The sequence below is a fragment of the Anopheles gambiae genome, chromosome 3 (genome assembly GCF_943734735.2).
Source record: "Anopheles gambiae chromosome 3, idAnoGambNW_F1_1, whole genome shotgun sequence".
In the NCBI taxonomy this organism is placed as follows: domain Eukaryota; kingdom Metazoa; phylum Arthropoda; class Insecta; order Diptera; family Culicidae; genus Anopheles; species Anopheles gambiae.
Window position 1 is genome coordinate 32,566,944 of NC_064602.1, and position 17,321 is coordinate 32,584,264.

The 17,321-nt window shown below is 43.8% G+C and overlaps 1 protein-coding gene across 1 annotated transcript in view; it reads left to right on the forward strand.

Annotated features, from left to right (window-relative positions):
- The first annotated feature begins 292 nt into the window (after positions 1-292).
- Positions 293-17,321, forward strand: part of LOC133393581 (1-acyl-sn-glycerol-3-phosphate acyltransferase alpha-like) — a 42,206-nt gene continuing 25,177 nt past the window's right edge. The window contains exons 1-2 of the mRNA XM_061659120.1: positions 293-775; positions 15,299-15,414. Of these exons, the coding sequence (XP_061515104.1) occupies positions 15,355-15,414 (60 nt within the window). The 5' untranslated portion in view covers positions 293-775; positions 15,299-15,354. The remainder of the gene's footprint in view (positions 776-15,298; positions 15,415-17,321) is intronic.

Genomic DNA, 17,321 nt, shown 5'->3' on the forward strand with positions numbered 1-17,321 from the left:
CGAGATTGTCTCCATTTTTTTCTGCTTTCTTTTCGAAAGTGTAAAGTTTAATCCTGCTCGTTCCGCGTTTGTGTCTCGCGTTTGTGTTCGTTTGTTTTAAGGCTTCCGTGCTAAGCTCGGGGCAGGCAGCTTCTTTTCAATTCTCACCGAATTTCCTCTATCTCTTACAACTTCAGATTCAGCGGTTTTTCTTGTTCGTGAGTGTAAGAGTGTACGTTACTGTGATCATCACGTGTGTGTTCATGTTTACAGCAGTTCGGCGATAGGAAGGGAAAAGCTGTGAGGTATACATTTCCTAAATGTGTGTTTGTGTGTGTAGTGTGTCACTGTAGGGTGTGATCTGTGCAAACGCTTGTTTGCAAACGTGTCTTTCTCCATCCCGAGCAAAAGCCAACCATTCGCCCTGAAAATGTCTCGCGTATTGCGTATCGTGTCAGTGTGATAGTGAACCAGTGTTCTGAAGGCGCAGTTTTGTCGGGGGGAGGTTTGTCGGCGTAATAAAAGTTCGGCCGTTATTTGTGCAAAATTTGGCCCAACATCTTCCAACCTTCGCCCGCACGAAAAAAAAGGCAAAGAGTGAAGCTAGCGCTGCGCAACAAAAGGAAGAAAGGTGTGGTGTGTTTAAAGTTTTGTCGCTTTTTGCGTGTTTTATCGCGTATCGTGTTTCAGGCGTGAAAAGTGTACAACCAAAAGCAAAAGAGTGTCTGTGTGTATGCTGATCCTACCCCGGCGGTTGGATTATGCACCGTGGGATAATGAAGAAACAAATTTAACGGTAAGTATCCTAGTCACGGCACCACGAAAACACAACTCTCCTTCTCTTTTGCTGCTCGGGGCAGGCTTAGCGGAGCGGTACAGCAGGGATTTGTTTTACTGACCAGAATAACAACGAACAGGCGAAGCGAATCCTTGCCGGGAGGTGCTATTTATTTCACTTATTTCGCCGTCTTTTGCGTCTGCTTCTGTTTTGCCTGGGAGAGCAAGCTGTTTGCACAGTGTAAAGTTTGTTTTAATTGTTGTGCAAAAAATCCTCCTTTCCATGTCTGTTTCCCTTTCTGATCTGGTAACCAAGGTGCAAAGGCTAGAAATTTTGAACACAAAAAAAGAAAAAAAAACCCAAAGGTAGTCTCTACTGCAGCATGAACAACAACAAAAATGCATTGAAATAAAAGGAAATAGAGCGACAGCGAACGCTGCTGCAGACCGGTGCAGATACGGCGGCTCCTGAGAAGAAGCGTGGCAGGATTATTGTGTCCTGGCTAAGGATAAAACACGATGGCTGACGGTAGGCCAGCTTATTCAGGCCAATTATGATAATTAATGAATAGTGGACGAGAGTCTACGGACTGTTTGAGAATCCTGTACAATCCTGTTCTTTTTTTGCAGGTTCGTTAGTCCATAAACAAAATGAGCATATATAAAATGGATCAAAAGAAAGGGCGGGATGTAGTGTGTCGTGTGGTGAAAAAGCTGGTTTCACGATGCGGCAATTGGAAATATTAAATTTTATAGAACGTTCTTGGTGGACGTAGGAGGACCACGTAGGACCATCCACCATTCCCCGTTTGGCTCACAATATAATAGTGATGGAAACGAGACATAATTTGCATCCGTGCTTGATGGATTATGTATAGACTGTTATGCAGATTTGCTGATGGTTCATTGTGTTGTGCCTTGCCATCAATCGGAATGCACTTGATTTGTTCGACCACAGTGAGTTTATTAGCATGAAAATTACAGCTGATTGTGCTATGGCTGTGGCAAATACTAGTTCCAGCTGGTCGCAAAAAGGCGTATATCCAATTTTAGACTGCAACGACTTGACCGAGCGACGATGGGACAGAGATCCTCACTTTTGATTGGCTTGCCAACCGTGCAGCGGGCAGTAGTTGTGCATCATCGGAATGTTTATTCTGGAGCGAAAGCGAGTGAAGCCAAAGAGACTGGATGCTCAAGATTTGCATGTCATCAATATTTGATCGAGAACGCGCTACAGAACGGAAGCTCCGGAAGCTCATAAGCGGAATAGTATTACAATATTTTCTATGTCTGCGCAGCAAAAGACAACTCTGGAGCTTAGACTGATGAGTTTTTGTTTTATTCCATTCCGTAATGGAGAAGCTTGTTTTTTTCTTCTTCTGTGCATTTGAAATAGAAACCAAATGTCTGCTAACACACACAAAAAAAAAAACAGAAGGTAAAGGTAGAACCCGTAACGAGAACTGTTCCTTTTAACTCCCATTTGCTGTGCTCCCTTCCGGTTTGGGAGGGGAAGGTTTTGCCGGCATTGGTGAGTCAAGTCTTGATGAATGTCAATAAAAGTGATGAAAAGCGAGAACGCGCGGTTGTGAGGAGAGAATAAAAAAAATCGTCCACGAAGGGAAAATGCACGCTTGGAAGACACAGGGGCCGGTTGGCGTCCCACGACCAGCAAGTATGGCATCGAACGTGACTGTGTTGTCTGATGAGCTCTGTAGCGGGGGCAGTGTTCTTGCAATTGCTTGCAACCTTTGAAACGCGTTGAAGGAAACAAGTCAGCATTCGACTTTTAGCATCCGGTATAGCACGAGGCGAAGATACTAGTTAGTGCGTGTCGTACGCTTTTTTTCGCTCTTCCGCTCTAGCTCTAGCGTTCGTCAAAAGTGAATGTTTGTTTTGGGCGAAATAAGGTAGCAGTTTACAGGGTTTACCTAGCCAATCCGGCATCGTCAAAGCGTTATCGTTCGCCGTAAATACTTTTTCGGGCGACGTAATAAACCCTGAATTGGGCACTGTCATTTCTATTTGAGCCTTGTGAAGTAACAAAATATAAAGTAGGCCCAATTCATTCTGTACTTTGCCCGATTCATACTTCACAAGGCCCGAATAGAAATGACAGTGCTCAATTGAGGGTTTACGTTGCCCGAAAAAGTATTTACGGCGACCGATAACGCTTTGACGAAGCCGGATTGGCTAGGTAAACCCTGTATTTGTAAGTTCATATGGGGTGAGGGAAGAACTGCTACAATATTAGGAAAAATCAATTCCTGCGTCTTGTGATTCTTCGCATGCATTTTCGATTGCTCTGCGATCGATCGATGAGCAGCGTCCAGACAATCAAATTCACCACCCCAAGACATGGTTGATGGTTTCTAACAGTCCCCTGAGTAGGGAAAGGGCTCGACAAGGCCAAATGAACTAGCAGTTAGTTGATAAATAAAAAATAGAAAACCCCCTGCACTCGTGATGCTTAGTTTTTGGCTGCAGATGAAGCTAGAAAGGGATAAAGCAAGCGTTTTTAAAGCAAAAATAGCATGAAAAAGCTTTTGATATGCGAATTGCATACCTTGTGAGTCGAATGTGTGTTGAACAGCCTACAAGTATGCAATCCGCGTTGCAATAGTTAAGGCAACTAAGGCAATAACTAAAATGTCCTTGTTGACAACGGATTGGTATTCCTTTATTGGATGTTATGTTATTGGATGTTTGCTGTTTCAAAAAGGTTTTTTGTGAGTTTTATCACATTTTGAACGGAGCCATTGTATCTTGTTACGAAATAGATGTACATTGGTATAAATATATTAAACCGATAGATTTCTATGTTGTAGTATATTTGGACAGTGATATGAAACATGTAAAATATATAAATGTTGTGCATTTGTTCGTCTTTATTTTTTATTGATGAAGACAAAGCTTTGCCTCACTAATTGTCTTACCATGTCAGCAAGACAATTTTGGACGACCTTTCTTGAAACACTTACACTCTTACACACAATTAGTGTGCCTCGAAACAATCAAGAAGATAAGTTATTGTACGTTTTTTTCCCCATGAGCTCAATAAAAAGCACAAACATATCTGTTGTACTTTTATGCCAAGACGCTGTTGCTGTAACTACTGCTGCAATCTCTTACTTACACATTTTTATAGCACTTCAGCCCTTCTTGCTGTGGCGTGAGCACTCCCGAGGATGCAAAAGTTTAATGACCGTTGCTCGTTTAGTGCCCAAATTATGAAGGCCAGTCAGACACAGCACAAAATGTCATAATTTGCGCAGCTACGCTAGAAGAACTAGAGCCAAGTTTTTCGTGCGAGCTAACTTTGGGTTTTTTTGAGGGCTTGTGGGTGAGCCCGCTTTTTGTTGTGAATTAAAAACGTGACCGGTGCGTAAAGGTTAAGGCTTAAATTAAGTTAATACACCGTATCACGTCATGGATTGAGAACAAAAAAAACCCACAAAAATATAAAGCAAGAACATGCCCGAGTACAGGTTGTTTTCGTAGTAGGAATTCGACCTTCGCCAATCACCACGAACCAACGAAAAAGGATAAAGCCCTGTGTCTGCAGCTTATCCTTAGGTTATTCCGTTGACACTCACGTACTTTTTTTATGTCTTGCCATACTTGCGACGTGGCCATCGGGTCATGCAAACACGGTGGCTGGGGGATAGATCCTGTCCGCAATAAGTACGCAACCCTACTTTTTACAATAACAATGTGACGTCTACTTTCCCACTGTTGATGAGAAGCTTTCGGGAACTATTTCGGCAGGCCAGCAGGGCACTAGAACCTTTTCCTCCGATTTTATGTCTCAAGTTTGGGACGTTTGGGAAGATTTGAGGTCGCTTCACTGTTTCTCAAATCTCTTGTACACCGAGCGGAAACGAGTTTCGCCGGCCCGATCCCCTTTACACTCGGGGGCCAATAAAGCAGCTCAACCTGCAATTGTAAATCAAACCGTTAACACGTTCCTGGCACGTGTGTCCTTAGAACTTGAGAGACGTTTTTTCTTCTGTTTTCTTTTGGAATGGTTGGATCCCCTTGTTTGGGTTTGCTTCAAACAACATACAGGAGCAAGATGTAGGCTTTAACCAGTGCCAGCTTTATGACCTTGCTTGGACCTGAATCTGGTGGTGCTAAAGCTGGTAGAGGCCGGAAGTAACCCGTAAACAATACGGTTCCGTTCCATGTAGCGTCGTGTCTGCGTTTTTTGTGTACCATGTATCCTTTTCAAGGGCTGGTTTTGTTGCCAATTCTTTCCCTCCGTACAGTCTATCCTGGTGGAGCGGTGTACAGATAAGGCACGATGAAAAGAATTATGTCTTTTCTTCGGTAAGAGAGGGAAACGCAACGAAAATGAATGCTTATGTTGGGGACGATAGGGACGCTAGACGTGTTAGTTTCTTCGATGCTGAAAGAAAGGCATCTATAAAGCTTGAATAGATGTCAACCTATCTTCTTCTTCTTCTTTGGCTCAACAACCGTTGTCGGTCAAGGCCTGCCTGAACCACTAGTGGGCTTTGGCTTTCAGTGACTAATTGATTTCCCCCCATAGCAGGATAGTCAATCCTACGTATGGCGGCACGGTCTATTTGGGGATCGAACCCATGACGGGCATGTTGTTAAGTCGTACGAGTTGACGACTGTACTACGAGACCGGCACCGGGGGACCGGACTTGACCGGGGGATGTCAAACTATACAAATATTAAAATTTGGATCGTTTTTTTCAGCGAGTTGCATACTTTTAGGCACTTTGCAATGCAAATAAGTATAAAGTATGCAATCTGAGTGACAAACTTCTAAATTGCCTCAGAAAATCATAGAACTATGTCTCCGAAGCCCAAAATAACCAGTCTACAGGTTAGTGCGAGTAGATCGTACCATTATTACGCTCCCATTTGACCCTCTCATCCTTACGCATTGACCGTCTTTTGGTGCGTCTTTTGGCACGCTCGTATCACTCTCACCCGTGCCCGCGATCCGATCAGGATGCCGGAAGGTGCTTTCGGCTGCCAATCAAACGCCCATATGTCATAGGAAATTATGTCCTAATTGCATGTAAATGTAACATAACACCCACACCAGCAGCGTCCTGGTTGCGTGCGAAGGTTCCGGAACCGAGCGCACTTCCCCCTTGGCAGCCCGCGGGGTGTTAATGCGAAACGAAGAAGGTTGAACATAATACGCCCACACGAGCAGAAGTGGATTATAGTTGGGTGTGTGTTCTCGTTTTTGCAAAAAGTTAAGAGTGTCGGAAAACGGATGTTTTGTTGTGGATTTCTTTTCTTGGAAGGGTGTAGCGTAGCGTTCGAAGCGTCGGTTCATTTAATTACCACAAACGGTTCATTTAATTTGAGCACAGGCGAGAAAAAGAGATGAAAAAAGTGTGCTTCTTGGGATTCCATGATGAGGGATACATGTTTGGTCGGGGAAAAATGGTGCAGCAGAAGGTGTTCCACTTACAGCAGCCTCATTCGTGGCTGGCAACAGATGGTCTTATTATTATATTTTATACTGTTTCTTTCCTGTTCAAATACAAGGAAATGCGTTGGAACGGAAGGTAGGATGGTATTAAGTTTATCTACAAGTGCTAAGTAAACATAGGGCGGATATTGTAGAAGGAAGAACAAAGGTGTTGTGTAACGATTGTAATAATAATAATGATAATCTACAACGAAGGCTCAGCTGTTTCTTGAAAATAATATACTGTTGGAATGTTTCTATGATATGGGGTAATTAAAAGACACATGGGGAAGACACATATAAAAGAAACATATAACAAAAGAGGTGTAATTGTGCGAGCATCAGGTTTTAGGTAATCAATGGTGCAGAACCTGTGATTTCAGGGACCCTTCTGTTCAACAATACAGCGGTGGAATGAGTTTGCGGTGTAAAACGCCTGAAAGTATGCACTACATTTCTTTTTGAAGTAGTGTGTTTCGTGTTTGACGTTAATGTACCCTGATTTAATCAAAGTTAGAAGATGATTTGATATTTATTTTCTTTTCTAAAACAATTTTTTTTACAAATTTTTCAATGCACTTATAATTATCTGCGTTACTTTTAGATGGTGTATTGATTGCATACTGTCAGGCGAATTTTCTGAATGTGCCAATAGAGCAAAAAGACAAAAAACTTTAATTTTTAACAGAAAAATAGCATTTTGAACCTTTTATATCCTTACGTATACTTATGTTGAACCACCTACACTATATGTCTTAGCTTTCATGCTAAAACCGGTATAAATGTATAAATTACACAATGACGAATGATTCAATCAACGTATTTTCTTGCAAGGGTATGAGGCAAAAGTTTTCAAACTGTCGCGACATCCATGGTCCATGAGAGAGGAAGTTTGGCGACAGTAAACATGTATATATTTGTTGCCATTTCCACTTGGTATTATTTTTGTTATTTATAGTGTGAGCGTTGCTGAAAAATGCGTTCCCAAGTTATTCCTCAGTGTAGTTACTATTGGATAAGTTTAGTGATGAAACGATAGAAAATGCGCCCTTGAAAATAAATTACTGTTAATTTATGAAATATGTTAACAAGAGAGATAATTTAGAAATAAAATCATGTCTTGGACATGTATTCATTTATTGTAACAAATTATGTTGTTGATGATAACTGAACCTCGATAAAGGCAGATTGCCAGCGTCTCTAGCTTAACCTGGGTTTTACCTAACATTAGTAAGCTAACGTAACTTAAAATGTAACATAACACAACTTTTTCGATCATAAATACTGTTTTAATTAGTACAAACAAGATCGATACATGTAGTTTGCAGTGTTTGTGTGTGTTTTGCATACAACTTTCTGGTTCAACAAGACGAACAAACAAGGCTTTTGCCAATACTGTCGTACCATTCAAGGCGAGTTTCACTATACGCAAGCAGGCCTACTTTATACCCGAAACAACTTGCAGCCCCCTTTGCTAAGATGCAAATAAAAGTCTCCTTTGGGAGACGAACCTTACCTCGAGCGTCCCAACATTGATTCGTATTTCACCTCACAACAGGAACACGGGCAGAGCCTTCCCGTTATGCAAATCAGTATCGATTTTCAATTCCAAATCTAAGCCAAATTGAAGCCTCCCCTGTTTTTCTGACCCTCAAAAGCGGTAGCGCAAAACAGGCAACGTCTAGTAGAAGCTTCTGTTCCCCACCCCCTTTTTTTTGCTAGGAAGTGTAGCTTTAAGACGTCGCTTGGAAAACTTACCACCAACGAAGCAGTAGTTCGACAGCCGTGCAGAGCTCCACAGCACAGCGAGTGGCAAGATTTTGATAAAGAAACATTGCCATTCGGTCGGCCGGATAAGGCCATTTTTGCTCGCGTACAGTGTAGGCATTTCATGGTGATGTCCACGAAGGGGACAGCAGCCCAAAGTACCGCCCGTGTCCGTGCGTGGTTTCGTCTCGAAGAGGCGGCAGAAAATGCAATCCATTTCCACCCCTCTGCCAGCCATTTGAAAGATGGCGCTCTGCTGGAACGATATGATGCTGGGTATGAAAGGAGAAGAAAGCAATTGCAACCGATGGAATGGGCAGCTTCCCTACGCTACTAATAAAAGGGCGAAGCAAATATTTTGCACCCAGAGTTTTTCACTTCAATTGTACTTCGGGGGTTTTTATGAGAAATGCTCTCACGTCCAAGAAAGTGGTCGTTGCGAGGCTCGACACCTCCCCGTTCTTGGTTGCCGAAAATCTAAAGGTTATTGGTTCCGAAGGGGCAGCTTTTAAAGTTTATGTTTATTCGCTTTTTTTCCTGCTACCTTAGTTTCCTGTCGGGCAAGACGTCGGGCCAGACAATAAAAAAATGCCCGCTACAAAACACTGCTGTTGCTGCTCCCTGAGGGCAGGGACAAATGTGTTGTGTGGCGGCAGTTGAAAGTGAATTTTATTCGACAGCAACCGCGCTCACCAAGCATCAGGGTGGGTCACCACTGCGGAGCAGTTTCTTCTGGCGGAAACACAGCCCCCAGCTTAGCTTTTGGAAGGGAGCACATACAACATACAGCTAGTAGTCTCAAGAAACAGAACTACACATTACACCCTGTTCTGTGCTTGTTGGTGGCTAATTTTTGCAACATTTGTCTTCGGACGACTCTTTCCTGTTTGTCCTTACGACGAGCAGGAATAAAATGTACTTCCTTTCGGGCGGTTGTTGTCGTGCAACCGGAACTTGGGGGTATCGTCTTGCGCGAGCCAACCGGATGGACTGCTTTGAAGCGAATTTGAATATTTGCAATAAAATGTATCCGACCGTTTTCGCTGCAAAAGTCGCTTGTTGCCGAGAGCACCAGAAGGGTCCGATGTAAGCACAGCTCAGTCAGCTGGCATGCTGGCACGGCAGCAGTAGCAACTGCCGCGGACTGCGCGGGTCAATGGATATTCCGGACTGCTGAATGCTCCCGCTGCGAAAGATAGGACAAAGGACCGGAAAATTATGTATATTTGCTTTTACCTTATCGCACTGTTTTCATAAATATTAAACTAGAATTTATTGGAGCGTTTTCAGCGCTGACGTACTGAGAGCACAGCCCGGGTGAGTGGGTTCGGCTAACGGTGGGCTAATGGAAGCACCGTTGGTGGTCAACTCGCGCGCGAATCGTCGGTTACAGAAGGGGCAAATCGCTGCAGAGTAATTATTGGAGAAATATAGCATCGTGCAATGGGCAAAGTGGAATGTTTTGTGTTGCAGTCAAATTAGACACCGGCAATGGTGCTTTTTGAAGCAGCGAAATGTTTAATTTATGAAAAGTTATTTAGTGTTTTTTTAGAAATGAAGGAGAATACGCTATTTTAGTGCAGTTTGGATTAATTTCCACTTAAAGTTAGAATATATGATCATTGTTTAGTAAGGAAAACGACTTGTCCTTATTTTTACTTTTTTATCACTAAACTTTTAAAACACGAACTGTATCCTTGCGGCTTGAACCGTTCATAAGTTTTAGGAGCGCCTAAATGTATGCAATGCAGGTTTTTGTTATTTCTGAAATGAAGGCAACTACTCTAGTAAATAACAAAAGCCGTAGGAGCATACATTTAGGCGCTCGTAAGACTCAAAACACGAGAACAAATTCTTCACACATTATTGCCCAAGTTTTGACCAGTTTTTCGTTCATATATTTTCTTCCACTAATATTTTACTGTGTGCAGCAGTCGATTCCGGCCGGCATGTTAACATGTTGCAGTTTTGATCGCGCACCGTAGCCCGCGTCCATAGCATAGGGTCGATGCAAAACGGGAGAATGGGTGCGCTTTCAGCCGGTTCCATTCAGCCATGCATATCCGCTCGTTTGCTTCCTTTTAACGTAGTTTGCCCAAGGACATTGCGTTATTGGCAGGGCGGCGGTTTGAAAGAGCTCGTAGATGAAACGCCTGTGTGGGGGAAGAGGTTAAGACTGGCAGTCGGTTCAGCTAGACGATGAGTTCGGTCGAGTTCATTGGTGCCGTGCATTGCTGGGAACGTGCAACGTGTTTCATATTTGTTCTTTCAATTGAATCTTCAGAGCTTTTATTTTAACTACTAACATACGTAGACGTACGTTACCATTTTCCCGCGAACGTACGACGTAGCCCAGGTACCCAGGCTAACGTCATCTCGATCCGTTAGCAGAAAAGCCGTAACGTCAAGTTCATTACACTGTCGAACAAAAACGAGAGAAAAAGGAATCGCGCGTAAAGCTACCGAGCAAGAGAACGCGACGGTGTTTGTCGCACTTTAATACAATAAATCTTTCACGTTTTCCATCATTTTTAGGACAGTGTCAAACGGGTGGATGGAGGCGGCATTCAGGATGGGAGTAGTAATTTTCCGCCTTTCGACACCGTCAGTGGCGTGGAGCCCGACACCATCCAGTGAGAGGCCTCTTAATTAACAATAATTTAGGAAGTATCACCCAAATGGAAAGTCAGCCGGAATGGGACCATTGGAGCCTAGAAACAGTTTCCAGTTGCTCCAGCTTCATGCCACACCAGGCAAATGGTACGGACGATGGTGCGTGTTTCGGATGTTTGGGATGGTTGGAGCTCGTTGTGCTTCAATGACCATTAAGATCATCTACAAACGATAAGCATGGCGCGTCTCCGTGTCACCGAACTACCGAACACTGCGTACAGGCTTTAAAGTGTTGGAGGTTTTGCGCCTGCCAATAGGCAAAAGGCACATTCACTCGCCCAGTGCTGTAGCGCCTGCCAATAGGCAACGCTTTCACTCCCCCAACGGGCCCGCTGACGATGATGATGGCGCGGTAGTGGTTAGCATCGAACCGTGACTCGTGCTGTGCCTGCCTGGATCAGTGGTGGAATTTTGGGGTAGATTTCTTTAAGGTTTAAATTGGGAGGAAAATTTTTAATGGTTCAATATAACGCCAGCATTTTTGGGGGAACGATTGGGAGGTTGGATCGGTCGGATCATCTTGTTTCTGTCACTGCCGCGCGATGGTGGAATTAAACGGCTGTGGAATGTTTGTGGGAGGCCCCGGGATTGAAGGCACAGTCACGGTTCACGTCAGCATGGAAGAAGGATCCATTGGAAACCGTGTTTGGCAAGAGGTTAGCATTGTTTGGCAGCACCAATCCACGAAATTCCTGACGCAGGTTTTGCAAACAGAGTGCGGCGTAGTGTCGTTGTTGTTCGCTTTCGGTCGTGGCTTTTTGAATCGAAAATCGATAGCAAATTGGTTCGCTGTCTGCACCAATTCGGGTGTACAGGCGTTCACAGCTAGAAGATGCCGTTTTCTCTAGGAAGCATTTTAAAGTTTGCCCATTATCGGATATGATGCTCTGTGTGTATGCGCGCGTGCTCTAGCGGAATGGGCGCGGAGGTAAATTGAATTTCGTGGCAAATGTATTTAAGAAATAAAGCTAAACAACTCACAACGCATCAACCCCACTGTAGGATAATGCGGTAGCACTTGGATTTTTTTGGGGTGGGAGAAGAAGCACTTTACTCCACGTTAATGTGTTCCCGGAGCTCCAAAACGGTACGGTTTAGGTCGTTTGCCGTTGTTTGGAAGTTGTGCTAAATGCTGCCGCATGGCCGTTTGGATCTGTTATCGGTTTAGTGGAATCCTAACCATGAATCTTAACACACTCAGGAAAAAAGGCCTTATGTTCATGAAGTTTCATGTTTTTATCACTTCAATGCCCCCAAATACCACTTCTGCCTGGGAATCAATCGTCAAACGGGAAGCGTGATATCGGCGGGAAGTTCCCCAATTTCTGTAGAGTCCCCTTTAGGAGTTCTCCCCCGGGGGAATAGTCAATTTTTCGCAATTTAATTAATTCTATTGCTCTCAGCACAACTTCCTCGGCAAGCTTTGCTGTTTGGTTCGATTGCACGTGGATGAAGTTTCTCCAATATTTTGCTAACAATTCTTACATTCCCGAAAGGTAATGTGTGTGTTGGAGATGTGTGTCTGCAGGCAAACCTCCCCGCGAATGTGGAATGAAAACTTGGAGCACCGAAATAATACAGAGGGTCCAATGAGTGTCTGTATGTGTGTGTTGATGATGATGATGTTCCGGCCTCTCAATGTCAGTGATATGTTTACGAGCTATTTGAACGAGCCTCCCTGTCCCGAGAATCGAGAATCGAACAAATATTGACTCATCCGCGCGCACAATCGACATTTGGCAATATTCCAAACCCTGAAAGGGAAGGGGCCAGGGAGGAGAGCTGATGGACCATTGCGATGATGAGATCTCAATGGCGGTTTTCTGCTGTTGCCCTTTACGGTGCTGCTGATGATGATGATGATGTGGGCTGTGCTGTTGTTCGGGGTTTTTGTGGATACGTAAATGTAATGCCTGGTGCGGTTTGTTGTTGGTTCTGTTTGGAGAAGAAACGTTTAGGACGCAATGGATGAGGAGGATGATATTGGAATGTTTGCTAATGCATGACGCATGGAACTCCAGCAACCCCAACAGAATGAGAGCCCACCGAGCGAATCGAAAGGCAAATAGGTGAAAGGATGCTTGAAATTTTCACACCTTCGGGTACAGATTCTACATGCCAGTGCAGTGGTATGTGAGGACCATCAGCAAACAACTCCAACCAAACGCCAACGATCACGCCCGATGCAGGAGCGCGCTCGTGTAAGTGTGGCACAAAAGTTTGCTCCATTTCGTTAGAGTATTTGATTTGATTTTCATAAGCCGGTGGGTTTGGATCGGGTAATGGGGAAGAATTTGCCGCCGCATATCACAAAAGTCCTGCTCGCATCTCGACTGGCGGTGTTGAGGTTTTATCGAGCGTTTGATTAGTTAAATAAATATCGAACCATTTACGTCCTTCGCTGTACGCAGTTTTCTTCCCTTCCTGAGGTCTTCTCTCGTTCCCTTGAGCATCCTCAATATGTGTCTGGCTTTTGATTGGCTTCATGTCCTTCACAGTGTGTGAGATGTGTCTTTGGTATGTCGCAATGACGATCCCACCCCAAGGATGGTAGGATCTAAGTGTTGAGGTCAGCATTAGATTGAAACCAAGCTTGACCGTTGACGGTAAGGGTTTTGCATTGCAGAAACCAAACTGCAGATGTAGAGATTAGTGATGGGAAAATGATGTTTTCCTCGGAATCGATTCCGGCTAGCTCCGAGGTTTTCTGGAATTAATTCCGGATAGTAGATCCAGAATTAGTTTCCGGAATTAGTTCCTGAATCAGCTTCGGAACCGGAATCAGCTCCGGATTTGGCTCCGGAATCATAATAGGTTCCGAAATCAGAATCGGACCTGGAATCAGAATTGGCTCCAAAATCAGAATTGGCTTCGAATTCTGAGTCGATTTTGGCATCTCCATGAGAAGAGACGTTTGGATCCAATGATGCATATTGATTGCAGGAAAGAATGAAAATGTATTTGTAAACGATTCATTCTCATGGAGATTCTCGGACTAATTTTGCTGCTGAAACTTCTTATTGCAATTCAAGAGCTGATTCGGATTCCGGAGCTAATTAATATTCTGGAGTCAATTCTGATTCGGTTACCGGAACAAATTACTATTCCTAGGTCGATTCCGATTCCGGAGCCAATTCTGATTACGTAACCTATTCCGATTTCGGAATCGGCTCTAGACTCAACTCTGGAATCGGCTCCGGATTTGATTCCGAACACAGAATTGGAATCTGGTAGGTTCGATTCCGAGCTCCCACCACTAGTAGAGACAAATCGATCTGTTTCGTCGGAATTGGTTGGATCTGGAAGGCTTTCTTAGAAGACAGAAACAGCTGTGTCGGTAAAAGCTTGTGATGGATTTGGGGTTTTGCATTTTTACCCATTGCAGCGAATGGATGTGTAGGGACCAATGTATGACCCGTCCTTAATGGCTATCCATTTCATTGGTTCGATACATTGCTGTATCGAGGTGGTTGGAACTCTTTTGGGTTTCGGTTTGTGTTCAGGGAGTTAAAAAAAAAACTATGATGTCCAAAAGCGATGTCCATTTTCTGTTCTTTTCTGTCCGAAAATGTACCAATACAAACGATCATTGCATCCCTGTGACATACACACTTATAATTGATGAGCAACCACCACCGGCTGGTGATGACGTGTGCTTTGCGCTTTTTCGGAAGATTCGACCCTTGCGGCGTTGCATCGTTTCTAATAACGTTTCAATGACAAACGATGGATTGCATAATTTATCCACCAGTTTGGGTAAGGGAAGCTCCAACAGTGTGTTTTTGGACCCCTTTTAGGGGAGGTTTTCATGGTCACGCCATTTCATCATTAGCTTTCTTAGTAGAGTGAATAGTAAAGTGAGTGATGCTTGTATGTAAAATATGTTTTAATCGAGTCATACGCGCTCATTGTCGAGGGTTGAGTCCTTGTTGTTGTTGTTTTTTTCGTTCATCATACTGTTTGCTTCTGTGTGTATATATTTTGATGACTCGTTTATCATAACCATGATGCTTCTTTTATCCACCGTTTCCCGATTCCACAAGGGACACAAAAATTACACTCCTATCATAACACAAACTCAATCAAACATCAATGATTTTGCATCAAGTGCGGCTCCCCCTTTTTCTATTGCAAAAACACACACAAACAATCCCACATGATGGTCGGTTATGGCGTTATGGCGCAACTGTTCTGCTGCATTGGCGGTTAGATGGATTGGATCGGTGAGGCAAGCGAAAAACAAGCACACAAGAGTGCTTGGACACACCAAATCCAATCATAGATGGCTTAGTTGCTGTGTAGAGCTCAGTCGTGAGATGCACGTGATGCCTGCGGGGTTTCGGTTTCGGTAGTAAATCACATCAATTTGATCAGGAACGTATGAGCGGAAAAAGCGTCACATTCGCTGTGGTAAAGTAAAGTGGAGAAGGTCGAGAAAAAAACACATGCACAGTAAAACAAAATAAATATGTTTTCGCTATTGGAAGAGTACAACAAGTTTCCCAGGGAAGGCTCTCAGGGAACGGTGGTAATAGTTCCGGGCATAGAACAAAGTGTAGAATAATGTTCTCCAACGCACCAACAGCACTAAATAATTCACGTGTTTTATACGCTTTTTTGTTCATTCATCCCGCACAGGTTCCACTAGCAGGCTGGCGAACCGACCGACACCATCGACCGCAGCCCGGGACGCAATGCTGGGCAAGCTGAAAATGGCGGACAAGCAGAAGTACTCGGCACAGGAGACGATACAGGTGAGAATAATTAATGGGTGGTGTATTAATTTAAACAAGCTACAGTGAACTAGAAAGAGGAACCGGAGTGCCGGGGACTATAACGCACGCATATAATAATCCTGTCATTCCCAAGCTATCATTTATCCATCGCCACCGCCGCTTATTTGTATGGCAGTGTGAGAGGTCAATTCATCCCATGACAGAACGGTAGGTCTGCCAGGAATCTCCCGTTCGCTCCCAACTCGAACCGAGCAATTGAACCGAAGAATATTAAATAGCAAACAAATGGGACAACAGGCCTATTGAATCCAAATGGTGGGGTCAATTTACAAATCACCTCATCAGTTGGTTCGCCTTCGGTCAACAAACGACGTTGATGAAGGTTGACGGTGAATTGAAATTGTAAATTAATTATTCGAAAATGATTCATCTCGGTTTTTGCATTCCCATGTTGGGGAGTGGGAAAAAGGACTCCCGTTTGTGAGCGAGAGCTGGAGTTCAGAAACAAGGGTGCTTTTGTATACAAACAGAGTCGATTTTTCCCTTCCCGATTGTCCAAATGGCATTATTGTCATTTACTGGCAGGAAAGGTAATTTCGCCCTTGAGTGCATTTAATGGGGGACTATAATTTCATATTTACTTTCAATAAGCTGTTTCGAAGCGAAGGTGCATTTTTGCTGCTGATAGAGTCAGGACTTCTGTGCACAAGAAACTAGAACAGGAATAGGATCGTTGCAGGTAAAAATAAACAGTGCAGTGCTCTGAGACGATGTCTGCATTGTAATAGAGTATTTTGCTGGAGTTGCAAGTTCGCACTGTTAGAAAGACGCACAGGTGGCATTTTTGTCCATAAGCAAACTAAGAACTTCGTATTAGACGCTGTTTTAGCATGTTAGCTATGTAACAAAGAAAATGTGTTATAAGGATTGCATACTTTTAGGCTAATATGGTTGAAATGGTTACTTGGTGTATAAGAACGCCCAAATCTATGCATTTGACAAAACAAACAGTACTTGTTTGAACCTTATTTGCCTGCTCTGTGGACTCCAGTTAACAAGGTTTGTCGCATGCACATTCTTGCGATGAACGTTTTGCTGCACTATCTGCAGCATTGCGTTTCTAGTTCCGAAACGATTGGACTGCTGTAACCAAATGTATAATTGCATTCTCTCCTACCGAAGAAATCGTGATCTGTTGGTTTTTTTCATTTCAATCCCTACAAAGAACAACGTTCCAGAGCTTTTCCGAACAGAGGTAAGGAAATGGATGGCATTTGTTCTTCTAGCCTTTTCCTCTCTTCTGGCCGTCCACATTCCACTGCACATTCAAACCTGTACCGGCAGTGAGCGAGTTTGGGACGCTCAAAAACTAACCTATTGGAAAGCAGAAGACTCCTGGTACACTCTGTTTGCCCTTTCGGTTAGTTACCGTACCGTGCAGAGTGAACTCGAATGACTCGAGCATCCAGTGGCATCAGTTCGAGAGTACAAATCCCCGGTAGTGAGGGGATGTAAATTTATAGCCATGTCCCCGAAGTTGATGGTACCGGGAGTTCGCTTTCGAACACTGCTGCCCGAGGCCGTGGAAGCGCCTTCTGGAAGGGTCAACCATCTTTTGGTGGTCGTTGTTTTGCTGCTCGCAGGAACAGGGTTTTAGTGTTTTTCTGGGTGGTGTAAATTTGTCACTCACACAACCACGCTGCCAGGGGTAGAGAGAGATGGTAGAGAGTTAAGTAGACAGAAAAGGCCCATCACTAGCATTGAAATTCCGTTTGTAGGCGAAAAAAAACTATTGATTGGGACGAGTTTGCTGTGTTTGGCAGATTTTTCATCCTTTCGTTGTTGGTTTGTTGGTGTTGGAATGTTTTGGACGGTTAGTGGGCAGCAAGGGGAGTGTTAAAATAAATTATGTCCCTCAAACCCCA